The sequence below is a fragment of the Condylura cristata genome, unplaced genomic scaffold (genome assembly GCF_000260355.1).
Source record: "Condylura cristata isolate star-nosed mole 26May11 unplaced genomic scaffold, ConCri1.0 scaffold00026, whole genome shotgun sequence".
NCBI classification, from domain to species: Eukaryota; Metazoa; Chordata; class Mammalia; order Eulipotyphla; family Talpidae; genus Condylura; species Condylura cristata.
Window position 1 is genome coordinate 29,326,093 of NW_004567127.1, and position 14,820 is coordinate 29,340,912.

General features: G+C 35.7%; 1 protein-coding gene across 1 annotated transcript in view; it reads right to left on the minus strand.

Annotated features, from left to right (window-relative positions):
- Positions 1 to 2,675: 2,675 nt before the first annotated feature.
- UBLCP1 (ubiquitin-like domain containing CTD phosphatase 1) overlaps positions 2,676 to 14,820 on the minus strand; it is a 16,908-nt gene continuing 4,763 nt past the window's right edge. Inside the window, exons 3-11 of the mRNA XM_004689825.2 lie at positions 13,916 to 14,007; positions 13,442 to 13,527; positions 13,246 to 13,361; positions 12,113 to 12,211; positions 9,806 to 9,843; positions 9,207 to 9,305; positions 7,840 to 7,956; positions 4,443 to 4,570; positions 2,676 to 2,962 (exon numbers count right to left, since the gene is read on the minus strand). Coding sequence (XP_004689882.1) covers positions 2,935 to 2,962; positions 4,443 to 4,570; positions 7,840 to 7,956; positions 9,207 to 9,305; positions 9,806 to 9,843; positions 12,113 to 12,211; positions 13,246 to 13,361; positions 13,442 to 13,527; positions 13,916 to 14,007 — 803 coding nt within the window. The 3' untranslated portion in view covers positions 2,676 to 2,934. The remainder of the gene's footprint in view (positions 2,963 to 4,442; positions 4,571 to 7,839; positions 7,957 to 9,206; positions 9,306 to 9,805; positions 9,844 to 12,112; positions 12,212 to 13,245; positions 13,362 to 13,441; positions 13,528 to 13,915; positions 14,008 to 14,820) is intronic.

Genomic DNA, 14,820 nt, shown 5'->3' on the forward strand with positions numbered 1-14,820 from the left:
ATTGTTTTAATAACTAACCTTTTACTGTATCAGGAAATATTTTCACACTAGGGTTTACGAAGAGCTTGTCTCCAAGGAATTCTCAAAAATTATAAACATAAAAATTATGTAAATTATGTAAATTTTTAAAAGGATTTTATTTATTTATGCATACAGAACTGGCATATAGGCCAGAGGTGCAGAGGCAATGAGAGGATTCACCAGAGACAGAGTGGGGAGTAGAACAGGCAGATCGACAAGTACACTGCTAAGGGGAGCAGTAGGTGAGACAGGAGAGGTCTGCTGCACCTGGGTCACCTCCGGGGTGCGGATAGAAGTGGCATTGAAGTGGCCGCAGCTTGGTTTAGCTTACTTTGTAGTGCAGTGCTCCAACCCACTGTGTCACCAGGAAGAGTTACTGACATTAAAATTGATCCCCTTTCTAGACCTACAAGATGCCTGATATTAATTTCTGTTCCAGATCTTATAATACATAATACTTCTGATTCTCAGAAGTCTTTGAGAAACTATTAAATGGTCAGTGATTTCTTTTAATCTCTAAATATTTAGTATTCTCACCAAGACTGATGGCTTCTCCAAAGAGTAGGATATCCAGATAAAAATAAACACCTAATCTTTAAAGATATAACATTTAATGAATTTTGATGTATTCTTCAGGGAAAATGCTAACAATTTACTCCTGGAGAGGATGTTGCCGATAACTTGGGATGAGGAAAGCCTTTCACTGGTTTACTCACTATTCATGTTTTATCATTGTTGGCAACCAACTGGCATTCAAAACAAAAGCCTAAATCACTAGCAATTTTTTTTTGTATACTCTTCTGTCCCATCCCTATCCTTCCACGCTCCATCTCCTCCTCCCCACAAGTCAGCCATTTCACTCTGAACACAGAACATGTTCCAGCTGCTTCCTGTAACAACCTGCTTACCTATTCTTTGCTTTGAAACTGAATGACTCTCATAGGTATCGTTACTCCAACAGCTGATTTTTATGAAGGACCTGAGGGGCTACTAGATCTTAAATTGCCTTCTAAATCAAAGATATAACGATGTTCTCCAGATTCTTAATATATGAAGTACTAATTGTCTGAAAGTATGGAACATATATATCGTAAAAATAACTTTTCAGCAGAATATGCAACTGAGTTAAGTCATCTACTGGCTCTGCTGTGGGGCTACGTACATAGATAATTAGATATATCTGCCCAATAAATCATAAGCTGCAGAAGATAAACTAAAACTCCCACAGTCTATGAAGGTATTAATCACACAAGCACATGGGACCTTAATAAGCCGACAATGACAATACTCTCCCCAAATTGTCTAATTTAGCATTCTGGCTAGGAAACTTTGGTTTGGGCACCACCTAATGGCTGAAAATGCTTTTCAAAACTCCACTTTGCATCCCGATGCTTGTATTTCAGGTTATACTGATTTAGAAAATGTCTGCTCTTTTTTGAATTAGGCTTTAGATAGTTTCAAAAGTGTTCCCTTTTCTTTAAAAGATTAAGTCCTTTCTATGCCAACACTGGAATAATAAACTGCCTTTTACAGTGGGTAGTGCGCTACTGAAATGAATATAAAGTATTTTATTCCATCATTCAAAATTTACATCTGGCCTCATAATTAAGAAATGTGTTTTAAATGAAGCATCTTAAAGGCTCTCATAGTCTTCTTCACTGTATATCCTGATGATAATCTGGCACCAAAAAAAGTTAATCTTTCTGAAAATTACAATAGTGTAATTTATCTAATTTGCACCAAAACTAATTCTGACTGCATGAATAGTGATTGACACACTTTTAAAACCAAATATATTTAAATTTGTTCAAGAAGTCTTTTGCCTGAACCTAATGCTTGTTTTGCGATTCAACACAGAGGCAACAATACTTAGGATCATATAGAGCAGATAAACAAGTGTTTTAAGAAAAGGTATTTATTATTTACACCACTGACATAGTCCCGTAAGAACAATATACACCATATTTATTTGAAAGGATCAGGTTCCTTCCAAATACAGTAACTGAATAAAGCCATATCATTAACACAGAACTGTGAGTTCATTATGTATCTGCAGGCTTAAGCGTTGCAAGTTTTTTTAATCCTATGGCTAGATATTTTCACTGAAACATAGTGTCTGCACTGAGACAAAATGTAGCTGTAACAGAAAAGAACCTTTTTGTTCATGCTTTTTAGGGCTGAATCATTTTTAAATGTATTGCCTTTAAGACAATGGTTTAGCAGAAGTGCTTCTACTGAGTCACCCCAAAACAAGTCACACTGGTGTTCCTTAGTTTCATTCTTCAGTCTCGTGGTTTCTTTTTCTCATACTATAACTGTATCACAGCTGACATTTTCCAGTTTTACTCAAAGAACACTGACACACAAGACCAAATGGAGACAGCTCAGAATTCAGAGCTGTAAATAGTAGAGTATGAAGAGAAACTGTGACTATGATAAAGGAAAAAATTCTTGGTGGTTTCAAGCACAACCAACTAGCCTTTTTACTCACAAACTTTTTTTCTTTTTGGTTTTAAGGGAAACATAGTAGTTTCAAAATGGTTCTGGTCTTACATTTAGTCAGAAAGAACACTGAGACAAAAACACCAATATAACTTGTTTCCAAAGATACAAAATGACACTGTTGAGTACATACTTTTGTCCACTTTTGTGTGTTTGTGTGGGAGAAAACTCAGTTGTCAATGCTCGAGAAAATATTTTTCAAGAGTAAGAGTATGTTCATATAGAGGAGAAAAAGGATTTTTTTTAGCATATTGCTATGATCTTCAAAAAATATAAAATTAAATTTACAAAATACTGGAAGACCAAGTATAAGCCGTCTGGTGTATGCTTCAGTGTCCAGCACTATCATAATGATTTCTAGCATAAAAGCAAGAGTTCCTGGATCTCAAGTATCTTCAGAATAATCTGGACCTACTGTCCTTGCTTCTTTGAAAGATACCTACAAAAAATAAAATGAAGATGATCAAGTTATATCATGTTAAATTCATGGTAACATTCTAACCTTCCTCCCAAAAGAAAGCATTTTAGTAACAAAAATTTCCAACATGAGTAATAACTATCAACAATTCCTAACATCTGTTGGATGTTTACCTTCCGAGCACTGTTCTAGGTACATGTGTTAATTCATTTAGTCCTCACAGCAGTTCTACGCAGTCCCACTTTACAGGCCAGAGTAGTAAAGCAATGTCCCCAAGTTCACTCTCAGGGGAAGTGCTAGGGCTTAGATAACAAGGATCTGGGACTGTACTTGATTGAACTATCCCTCCAAACTGCCTACTTCCAAATTTGAGAGTAAATATATAAATTATTATTGTCATTTTGAATATAACTCAAACATCATTTAGACATCCTTTTTTTCTAGCATGAACACAGGTAAAAATGTTGAAATACTCTGATCAGAACAGTAAAGAAGTAAAAATGTTAATTTATTAAACAAAGAATTTTTCTTCCTATTATTTAGCAGTCTACCACTAAATCAGATCTTCCATATTTCCCTTTCTCACACTTACGAATCATACTCAATGGCACGGAGATGGAGAAAGAGTTCTTAAAAACAGCAGATCAGGGCAAGTTTGGGTGGTGCACCCTGTCAGTGGCAGGCAATGGCCTTTATTCTCTCTGACTCAGCAACATCATCTACATTTTGGAGTGGGGAACAAAAGTGTCTGCCTTGTCTTCCTAACAGGATTGTGGAACTCTGATAAGAAACTGAAAAGCAAAATGTGAAATTTGGAAAGTCAAAATGTTACTACTACATGAAATTCCTTTTATTTGCCATATAAATGGAATAGCTCTTTAAAGTTCTTACCCAAAAGATCACTTGCAGTAGCTAGTAATCCTGTCCAGTTACAGAGCTACACTCCTGCCTCACAATCTCACTTATATATCATCTATCTGCAATCTGTGATACATTTGTGCTCAGATAAAAAGACTGCAAAATTGTACACTAAAATGGCATCTTTGAAAAAGGAAATCATGAGTAATTGTTTTTCTAGTAGAATGCAGTTTTCTAGTCTTTCTACTACATATACAAGTTGCTTACACTATTCAGGAAATGTTTTAGTGTTCTTATACCAACATTATTTTATAGTAAGAGAACAAGGGTTAAATTTCCACATGGCTCATAAAAGACTGAACTAAGGTCACAAAATAAATTACAATACAGGTAGTGTTAAAACATGTACCCATCTCTGAAGTCCTTTGTAGCGGAAGAATTAAAGATCTTCAGAGACACAGGTCTATGTGAGTAAGTTAGAGGATGAGACAAAAGGGAAAAATATTTTTGGAGATGGCCCTGAACTAGAACATATTTTTAGAATTCACCCATGTCAGTAAAAATTAAAGAGTTATGTATATATGGAGTCACCAGATATTTCTTCCTTCATTAAAGAGAAAATGAAGAAGCCATTAGCACTTACCTTTCCCAATACTTGTGATTTAGGTCCAAAAAATCATCTAATTTTGCTATTTCCTTGAGGTACTGAGTTAGTTTTAAGAGTTCTTTGTCTTTATCTCGATTTAGGTGCGCTTTCATAAAAGGCCTTATCTATTAAGAAACAAACATAATTTAACATTTAACAATGCAGCAAGGAAACTCACAAAAACCTATACCTAGTGTACCATTTACACTAGAGTTGATGAGCTTACAACGTTACCAAGTACATGATCTCAGATGAACAGACTGTCATGCTGAAATGTTTTAGTATAAGGTAAGAATTTTCCCACTGACTACCTGAGGTATACTGATTCTTACAACACCAGCTGTCTCACTGGACTACTCTGCCTTGCAAAACTTCTTAGAGTTCCCCCCCACCTTCTATCTTCAAGGTACTTTTTTACTAATTAATTTTCTTTTTTTAAAAAAGATTTATTTATTTATGCATACAAGAACGGGGTCACAGGCCAGAGATGTGGAGGGTGAGCAGATTCACTAGAGACAGAGTGGGGAGAAGAACAGGCAGACTGAATGAAGTACACTGCTGAGGTGAAAGCAGTGGGAGACAGGAGATGTTTAGATACCTGGCAGGGGATTGAACTCATGGGCAGTGGCTTGATAGCTTGAAAGTGCTAAGACGTTAACCCCTGCACCACCAGGGAAGTCCCTAAATATGAGGTTGTGACTTATCCATGACCCAAAGTCAAGTCTTATTGGTCCTATTATCATAAATCACAAAGTATTTTACTTTATATTTCACACCTTAAGGTTAGCAAGTTTATATTAGAAGTTAACTATTAAAAATAAGTAGGCTTATCTTTAAAATCTGTGTAATCTTTGAGATTTCTAACAAGAGCATTCTGAAAGCAGAATGATAAGACACAATATTTAAGAACATTTTTCAATTTCCAAATCTCTTTTACATCAGTGTGGGCACATAATTAATAACTACTTTCTTAAAAGAGGCTTTTAAAAGGAGATACATGAAGGAGGTTACCTTAGAATTCTTAAAAATACCTCTCTTGAAATATATTTTTTGGGGGTGGGGATAAATGTATTTTTAGGAATTCCTTCCATGATTCTGAGTATGCAAGTTAAAAAAAAAAAATCCTGCAGCCCTCCCTGGTGGCGCAGCAGGTTAAAGCACTAAGAAGGTTAAGCCACTTCCACATGAGTTCGATTCCCACCTGCCCAGGAGGAGATCCACATGGCAAGGCAGACCTCTCCTGACCCGCCCGCTGCTCCCCTCAGCAGTGTACTTAGTCGATCTGCCTGTTCTGCTCCCCTCTCTGTCTCTGGTGAATCCTCTCACCCTCTGCATCTCTGGCCTGTACCCCGGCTCTATATGAAGAAATAAATCTTTAAAAAAAAAAAATCCTGCACTAAACATGAAGAACTAAAAATTAATAATATTGCCTCTCTGCATGCAGAGACAGTAGGGTCCAAAGATGAGCGGGGGAGGGTGGGGGATTGGGGTCAGGGGCAGGGTGGGGGGTTGGGGTCAGTGGGGAGATGGAGGTGGGAGAAAGGAAATTAAATGAGAGCATGTTTTCTAGAAAAAAACTTTACTCTGAAATCATTCCTTACATATTATGAACTCATCCCCTTGCCAGTATAGGAAACAACCACTAGTTTCATGGAGAAGCAAACTGAAATCAGCTTAGTCTCTCCTCAGACTGAAGAACACCTTATACCTTAAGACTTACAAAATACACTCGCAAAAAAATTTCTCCAAAGTCTCAAACAGAAACAATTTTAACAGATAATGTAACAATGTAACCACCCATTGATTCCCCCCCAGTTCTCAGCAAGCAACTCTTGCCTTTGTGTCCACTTCACTACCTAGATTGGCAATTGTTCCTAAATTATTCCCACTGTCCACTAAAGACCACAGCAATAGTCCAGAAGGAAAGCTTTAAAAATGAATGTTCTTCTAAGTTCTTCTCTCTTATCTTTTCAAGTTACCAAGAACCCAGCTGGTGGAAATGATCAGGGCTGAATACCTCAGCACCAGCATTCCCCCTTCAGGTGAAGACTCCATTAGCATTAGTAATGTGGTATGTGCTATCTTTCCATTTTTCCATTGCACCAACACACACGCCTTTCTTTACAGGCACCTGAAATTACATTTCAAGTTTCTCTTTTACCTATTTTCCACTGCCACCAGGGTTAAATGTCACTAGAATACCAATGAAGATTGCATGTGAATTCATGCTATGATCATCACTGGCTCAGAAACCAAGTCACTTCTATTCTAAACACATTCTGTCATTAACCACTTACACGATGTTTTGGGGAATGTCATGGACTTTCTAGCCCTCAAAATTGTTTCTATAAAATGACAAGAGATGACCAGAACCTAAGGTTTGTTCTAGTTGTGACATTTTATAATTCTAAGTTCTCCACTTACCTTGTATGAATTTTCAAAAATTAGTTTTAGTTTAAAAAGGAAAATAAAGGAGTGTCTTGTTGATGATTCTCCAGCTAATGAAAATATCAGAATTGTGATTTGTAACAAGTATGTCTCTGATGCTTTCACTTTTGATACTAAAAGGCAGTATCAGCAAGCTCATGTTACTCCACAAAGCTGATTAAGAAGACCTCTGGGAGGCCCTACCAGAGGTGGCGCAGCGGGTTAAAGCACAGCACAAAGAAGCTAAAGCCACTTCCGCATGAGTTCGATCCCCGCCTGCCCTGGAGGAGATCCACATGGCGTGGCAGACCTCTCCTGACCCGCCCGCTGCTCCCCTCAGCAGTGGACTTCGTCCATCTGCCTGTTCTGCTCCCCACTCTGTCTCTGGTGAATCCTCTCACTGCCCCTGCACCTAAATATGCACCCACAGTTAGATATGCACCCCCAGTTCTGTATGCTTAAATAAATAAATCTTTAAAAAAAAAGAAGACCTCTGGGGACCCTCCCTGGTGGCACAGCAGGTTAAAGCACAGCACTAAAAAGCTAAAGCCACTTCAGCATGAGTTCAATCCCCGCCCCAGAGGTGACCCACATGGCCTAGCAGACCTCTCCTGTCTTGCCCGCTGCTCCCCTCAGCAGTGCACTTCGTTAGTCTGCCTGTTCTGCTCCCCACTCTGTCTCTGGTGAATCCTCTCACTGCCCCTGCACCTATGACCTGCACTCCAGTTCTGTATGCATAAATAAATAAATCTTAAAAAAAAAAAAAAAAAGACCTCTGGGTCAGCTGGCTAAGCAAGGTTATCAATGTATAACAGAAAATGTTCAGTTTATATTAATTTTTCTAAATACTCAACCTTTTCTTGCCAGTGACCACAAGAATACAATGTTTCCAAAAATGTACGAAAGTCCACAATGCTTATTGCTCTACCTGGTATTCAAGCATACACCAAGTAAAATTACCTCTTACCTTTAGTCCATTCTGTGGGTTCATTAGAAAATTTCTTCCTATGTCATCAAACATGATGGTATTTTTTTTGCTGTAAAACTCCGAAAACTTTCCCCATATAACACCAAGAGGCTTTACCTTAGAATGAAAATATAGATTTAACTCAAACTGTATGAACATTCATCCTTTCTTAAAAGCAAAGATACTGCAAAATACTCTGCAGAACTATGCCAGGGTATTCCCCAGCTCCTGTGGGGAGCAATGCCAGGCTGGGTGAACCCACCAGAGCTGAGATGAATTAGAGTTCAATACATCTCAAAGTGTCAACTGAGGTCTATTACTAACCAAACTTAACCCTTAATGAGATTTTATATATTTCACATGGAATTCAACAATCTAAAGTTGTCCGCTGACAGTCACATGACTTCCTGGACTGCCACATGCTCCTCAGAGCTTCAAAGGCTTATGGGCTCTGTTTTTAAAACTAAATGATCTAAATGACAATGCACCTAGCTTTGGTACAGAGTTTAAATATTACATAAAGGAAAACTGATTTTTGTCTTTAATTCAATGATAGGTCCACTGATTTCTAGGTCATTTATCCATTTAACTTCAAAAGCACAATGATTTGCAAATCTTGCTTTTATTTAAGTTATTAAAATGACCCTCAAAAAGATAATCCTGTAGGAACTCATATCTGTTGGCGCCTGGCTAAAATCACACAAGACAAGAGTGACAGACTATGGGAAGAAAAGGGCGGGGGGGGCTGGATGGGAGGAAGACTTTTCATTATAGATTTTATTTTTATTTTTGAATCATGTAAATGTATTTTATGGGCAGAAACATTTTCCAAGTAAATTAATTTTTAGAAGTGAAAGTATGTTATTTAAGGTAGGAATCTCATTCCTACACGTGGCAAGTAAATAAAGTGAAGGACCCTAACTTCAGCCCAAACCCTTTCTCCCAGACCTCTCATTCACCTCCTCTAGGGTTATGCACTGACTCAGGTACACACGCCATGGTGTACAGTTTTAACAGTTTCAACAGTTTCAGGCAGGACAGGATGACTATGTTTTGGATGTTTCTAGTCCTCCTTAGTAACAAGTAAGTCAATAAACTACTCTGCCATTAGGAACTGTGTTGCCAGTATCATGGGAAACTCTTCCATGACCTTTCTGGACAGTTTTGTTCAAGATCTTTAATCTTAGGAATAAATTTAGAATCTACTGTCCTTAAAAATATCATCCTATGTCAAAATTCAACTGATATTTTACTGTCTGCTTAGCTATCTTTCTAAATTCTTTCTGTAATTTATTCTATCAATGAAAACACAAAAATTACAAAACAAAAAGAACAAGTTTTTATATAGAAGCAAAATAACTTCTTACATCTATCAGTCCTCTCCTCGGAGTATGTACTGTTATCATAGCAGCACTGTCCAACATGAAGGTAATCTTATAATTTGAATTTGTACTCACTCCCAGCTCCTAAAAATAAATAATCATGTGATTAAAATATAACACTGTACAAAATTCCAGGCTTTCTTAATATTCCAACTACAATTTCCCATAATGCCAGTTTTCTACCCCACTAGGCACCATATATTGCTCAATGACTAGGAAGTATTTTAATTTCACTTAGCTCAGTTAATATATGGGAGTCTAAGGGTAGTAGACCAGAAATTGATTACCTTTCATTTTGCTATTCTAGAAATTCATCACTCCTTTAAGGATTATACACCAGAGCAAAAGGAAGAAAGCATTATTATAAAATGGGAGGAAAAAAGAAGGGGGATTTTTCTTGAAAAGGACATGGGTAGCAACCTGATCCACAATTAAACAGACTGTACCCATCTGCTCCTTATAATGGTGTTTGATAATCTACTGAATGCCATCCAATAAGAAAGAAATTACTTCAGTTTTGAACTTCTAAAAAGACAAATACAGTTTCAAAACATTCTTAAAATGGATTGTTTTCTAACACTTACTTTCATTTTAGCTTCAATCCACTTCATATTTGTTGCAGCTAAAACATGAGGAATGATACAATATACATGAAAAACTTGAATTTCACTTTAAAAATCTCTGCATAAATAAGTTACTTAGGTTTTCTAAGCAAGACTAAAAGTTCAGGTGTATCATCAATAACAATCTCTGGCATATCTATAGTAATGTTATTTATAAACTCATTTTAGTGTGTCTTCAAGACAAAATTTAAACAACTTTTATTTAAAAAATGCAGGTAACCAATGTTCCAAAGAACTTGCAACCTAGGAAATGTATATATAAAGGTCTAAATTTTCTTGAAAATCAAGCCTGACACTGTTCTGTATCAGTTTCAAACTTAGATTTAGGATGCCTGGGTCTTCATTTTCTTTTCTCTTCCAATGCACAAATGTATACATCAATCTAAGCAGATTCATGGTATATATCAAAGTTAAAGAAAGGCTAGGTAGTGAAAATTAGGCTCAGCAAACTTAGTGCTCACCAAATCTAAAGCTTTTAATAAGATCTAAGCCAATTTAATTCACAGTGTATCTAACTTAGCCTCCTATCTGTTCAATGTCTAATCACAAATTTTAACATTCTGTCCTCAATTTTAAATGCATTGTTGGTCCCAGGTTACTGGACTAAACTGTTTAGGTATTAATCAAGTAAAATGTTTAAAAAGGGGGAAAGGAAGTGTGTCTGTGTTTCATAGCAAAAGAGGTACCTGGGTTCCCAATATATACAACTTTAGTACAAGCATGAGGAGCATAAGAATTATCAGATATGCACAACTGGTTAGATAAATTAAAATTGAAGAGATAGATGTTATCTACACTAGTCATGATATAGGGAAAAATACTTTTTTTATATTCAGTGTTACTTGGGATTTATAAGTCCAATATGAAAAACAGATTCAGTTATTTTTTAAAAAAGGGTTTCTAATTATTAAGTTAACTATTATATACTCCCCTGTCCAGTATAAAACTGTATTAAAACCCTAGTCTATTTTATTCCAAAGTAAAATGCCCTTTCTAAGCCACTATCACAAAATCCCATAAGTCACAAAAAGTGATTTTAAAAGGATGACTATTGAAAGTTCTTTAAATTCAAAGTCTACATTAATATTTAAAGGGAAATTTTTTTTTTCTAAATTGTCATCTTAGATATCAGAGCTACTGAACAAAAATTGGTGTCTCAGGAAGCTTTCTCCTCTGGAACTTACAGACTAGCAAATTATGTATTTAATCTAATTATTTTGAACTCATATATATTTTTTAAGATTTATTATCCATACAAGAACTGGGGTGTAGGTCAGAGGTGCAGGGGTAAGAAGATTCAACAGAGACAGAGTGGGGAGCAGGACAGGTAAATACACTGAAATACACTGCTGAGGGGAAACATCTGGCCAAACAGGAGAGGTCTGCTGCACCATGTGGGTTAACTCCCTGGCTGGGGATCCAATTCCTGCTGCAGTGGCTAGTGTTAGTTTGATAACACTGAGACTTTAACTCCTGCACCATCAAGTAGGTCCTATGAACTCATATTGTGACTAGCAGAGACATTCTGATTAAAAGGAAGAGTACTGAGGAAATCTACAGACTGTGTTAAAAACTACATGGTTTCTCATTAAAATTCTAGTTCAAATAATGCAGCATCTGTAACTGATGTGATTCTATCTAAATCCACAATCAGATAGCTCTTTCCTGTTTATGACTTTCTAAGTGGCAACTTCAAATTGTTTATGGAAAGAATATACACAATCAGTAGCCCACTTCCCTTTTTGAGAAAATTCTGCTACCAAAAAAAAAAGCTTTTTGGAGAAAATTCATTATCTTACGACAGACTCCGTTTCTTGGAAGGTCCAATGACCACAATTTTGCTTCCATCAGCATATTAATTTTCCTTAAGCACAACTTCACACTCTTTATTTCTGAAGAACTATAGATCATTGTGAAATTTATTTTTAGCCAATATTTGGAAACTAGTGTTATAAAGAAAGGACAGCAACAATATCCAAAAGCTGAAGGATGCTAAGTAAAGACCAGTAAGAGAGACTTCTAATCAAGATGGGGCTCATGACATCATGATCTACTCTTACTACATGGAACCATTTCAATGATACTTGCAAATATGTATATAAATTTGTATTTTGATCCAAGAAAGTTAAACATGCTTTGTCAGAAATTTGCTAAAACAAATGAAAATTTATCACTTTTAAACACAGTTCATTTTGTCATATTTTCTAAAGTAAGATATGTAAGGAATAACCTTATTTCCATAGAAATCTGAACAAAAATATAGCTTACACCAAATAACAATGTCATAATCCTCATAGGCAGAAGTCAGGAATTCATGAAGATATGGCCGCATTAACTCTACCCCAGTCTCCGCACAAGACCTATGGTCTACAAGAAAACCAATCACAGATGATAATCAGCTTATTATCTCAATTAAGGACATCATATCAATGAAACTTGTAAGATGTCACACATACATAAACTACTTCAGACTAAGTAATTTTCACTGACAGAGATGTTTCTCAAAGTCCAAAATTTAACATCCTTGTGATAAATTTTAATTAATCCATTTTGGTCAGGTTTCAAAAAATACCTAGAATTCAGGCTTATATAGTAAAATAATTTTTATTTCTCACATAATCTCATTTCTAACTATAGATTTTTTTATGATTATGAGAAACAAACTAGGGTTAGTTATATTCTTCCAGATAAAATCACATTTGACCAAAACAACAGATCCAATTAGTAGCTAAATTTTAAAATAAGTATACATTAACTGATCGCATGTATTTAAAGTTTAGGATTAAAGGTAAATAAATTCATTCTAATAACAGCAATTGATCACTCATAAAAGTATTTAGTGAGTTCTTAATATCAGAGAATGAAATAAAAAAAGTTTTGTCAACATGGGAAATTTTAAATTCAAGAATCAGCCCTGAACTTTAGTGAGAAAACAGTCATTTGCTTGTATTGTAGGCAAACCTGCAGAAAATGATTATTAAGCATTATTAAAATAGAGCACTATTAAATGGAAAACATTATTAAAATGGGATACGTATCAAAAATAACTTTTAAATAATCCTCCTAAGAATGTAAATGTCAATCAATAGAGAATGATTGGTTGAATTATGATGTATAATAAGCTAGAATAGTTTGTAAGAAAACATATACATTTAACGATCTATCATTAGGTAAAAGCAAAAAGGATACACAAATACACACTCTGGAAGGTACACATTAAATGTTAAGAGACACCATCTTGAGTCTCAGGACTTAATCCATTTTCTACAATGAACAATTTACTTTTGTAATAAGAAAAATTTTCAAATAATTCATGTGAACCCTGAGTTGCAAGTAAAGAATAAATAAAAGGGGGGAAAATGTTGCAGGTACAGAGATGAAGTGCAATTTTACTGACTTACCAAATAATGTATAATCAACATCTAGAACCAAGAGTTTTTTCCCTTCCCTGGGAGGATTCAAAATTTCCACTTTGTACTCTTTTACTCTGCGAGAAATTTTCAGTAAGTTTTCTTCCCTAATAGAAAAATAAAATCATGAAACATTCACTTTTTCTCACATTACAACCAATGTCCAATGATAGTAAAAAGCACTTACCTGTTTTCTACTTCAACTACTTCATCTTCAATATCAAAATCGTTGACAACATCATCATTGTCAGGGGGTGGACCTAAGACATCTTCCTATTAAGATGAAAACAGTTTTGCTTTATTGGTTCTTTAACTTTGCAAACATATACATAACATAAACATTAAATGAAGAGATACAACTTGAGCTCAAGAGTCTTTCAATCACACAAGGTGGGAAAAGTCCCACATCTAGTAATTCTTTATACTGGGTGACGGTGTTAAATCTGACAATTTGCCCTACTGCTCTATTTATAGCTAACTGTATCTAACAATTTCCCCAGGATTTGTTTTCTCTTAAGTTAATGCCACATTCACTGGGCAGCTTTTAATTTTCATTGATGTTTAAAAAGTGACAACTGTACCATAATAAAAACTATGCTACAACAGTGAAAGAGAAATCGTATCTTTAAAGGGACAAATGGTAACAAAAGTAAACATTTACCAAGCTCTCCTCACGAGTTCCCATCATCATGATTTTAGTATTTGGTTTCAGTTTGAGAGCTCCAAGCTTAACATCATTTTCTGCAGGTTTGCCTACAATACAAGCAAATGACTGTTTTCTCACTAAAGTTCAGATGCTGTTTCGCTATCCCACTATACAAAACCCTAACATGAAAAGGTTGGGTACAGATTCTACAGCAGTCCCCCCCCCCTCAATTTAACAAATTGTTACTGCTGAATTAGTTATGTCTAATTGTACTAAAAATTAACAACTAACACAAGGTTTATTTTTTCTCCCAATTCCATCTTAGAGGAACAAAGTAAAATCATGTTTTATTTCGCTGTTCAAGATAAATATAGCTATCTCCTAGAAAAACGTGAAAATTAGAGTGCCTAAGAGAAAACTTAGATTTGCTGCTACTTAAAGCTCACTCTTCGATGATACTACACAAACACCATGAAAATCATCTTTAAAGTAGATCCATCTGAACACTACCTATCACTTTTAAATCATTACTTTCAAAAGAAAAGGTAATTGAGGGAAAATTATAGTGCAAGATTGTGCTAGAAGGAATATATCAGAAAATAAATGCTACCATTTTACCTGGGACGTCTATGAAAAAGGTTTACAGCAAACACTGACTGTCAAGTAATAGTGGTGGTTATTTTTAACCAGACTTTAAATTTCTACTTTTACCATAAAGCAATTTTAGGAATTCCCTATCAAAGAAATCTCCATGGAGAAAGACTGACTGAAGAGAATAAAAGATAACAGCAAGTATAAAAATTCCTAAATGGGCCCTTCCTGGTGGCGCAGCGGGTTAAAGCGCTGCACTGAGAAGCTAAAGCCACTTCCGCATGAGTTCGATTCCCACCTGCCCCGGAGGAGACCACATGGCGAGGCAG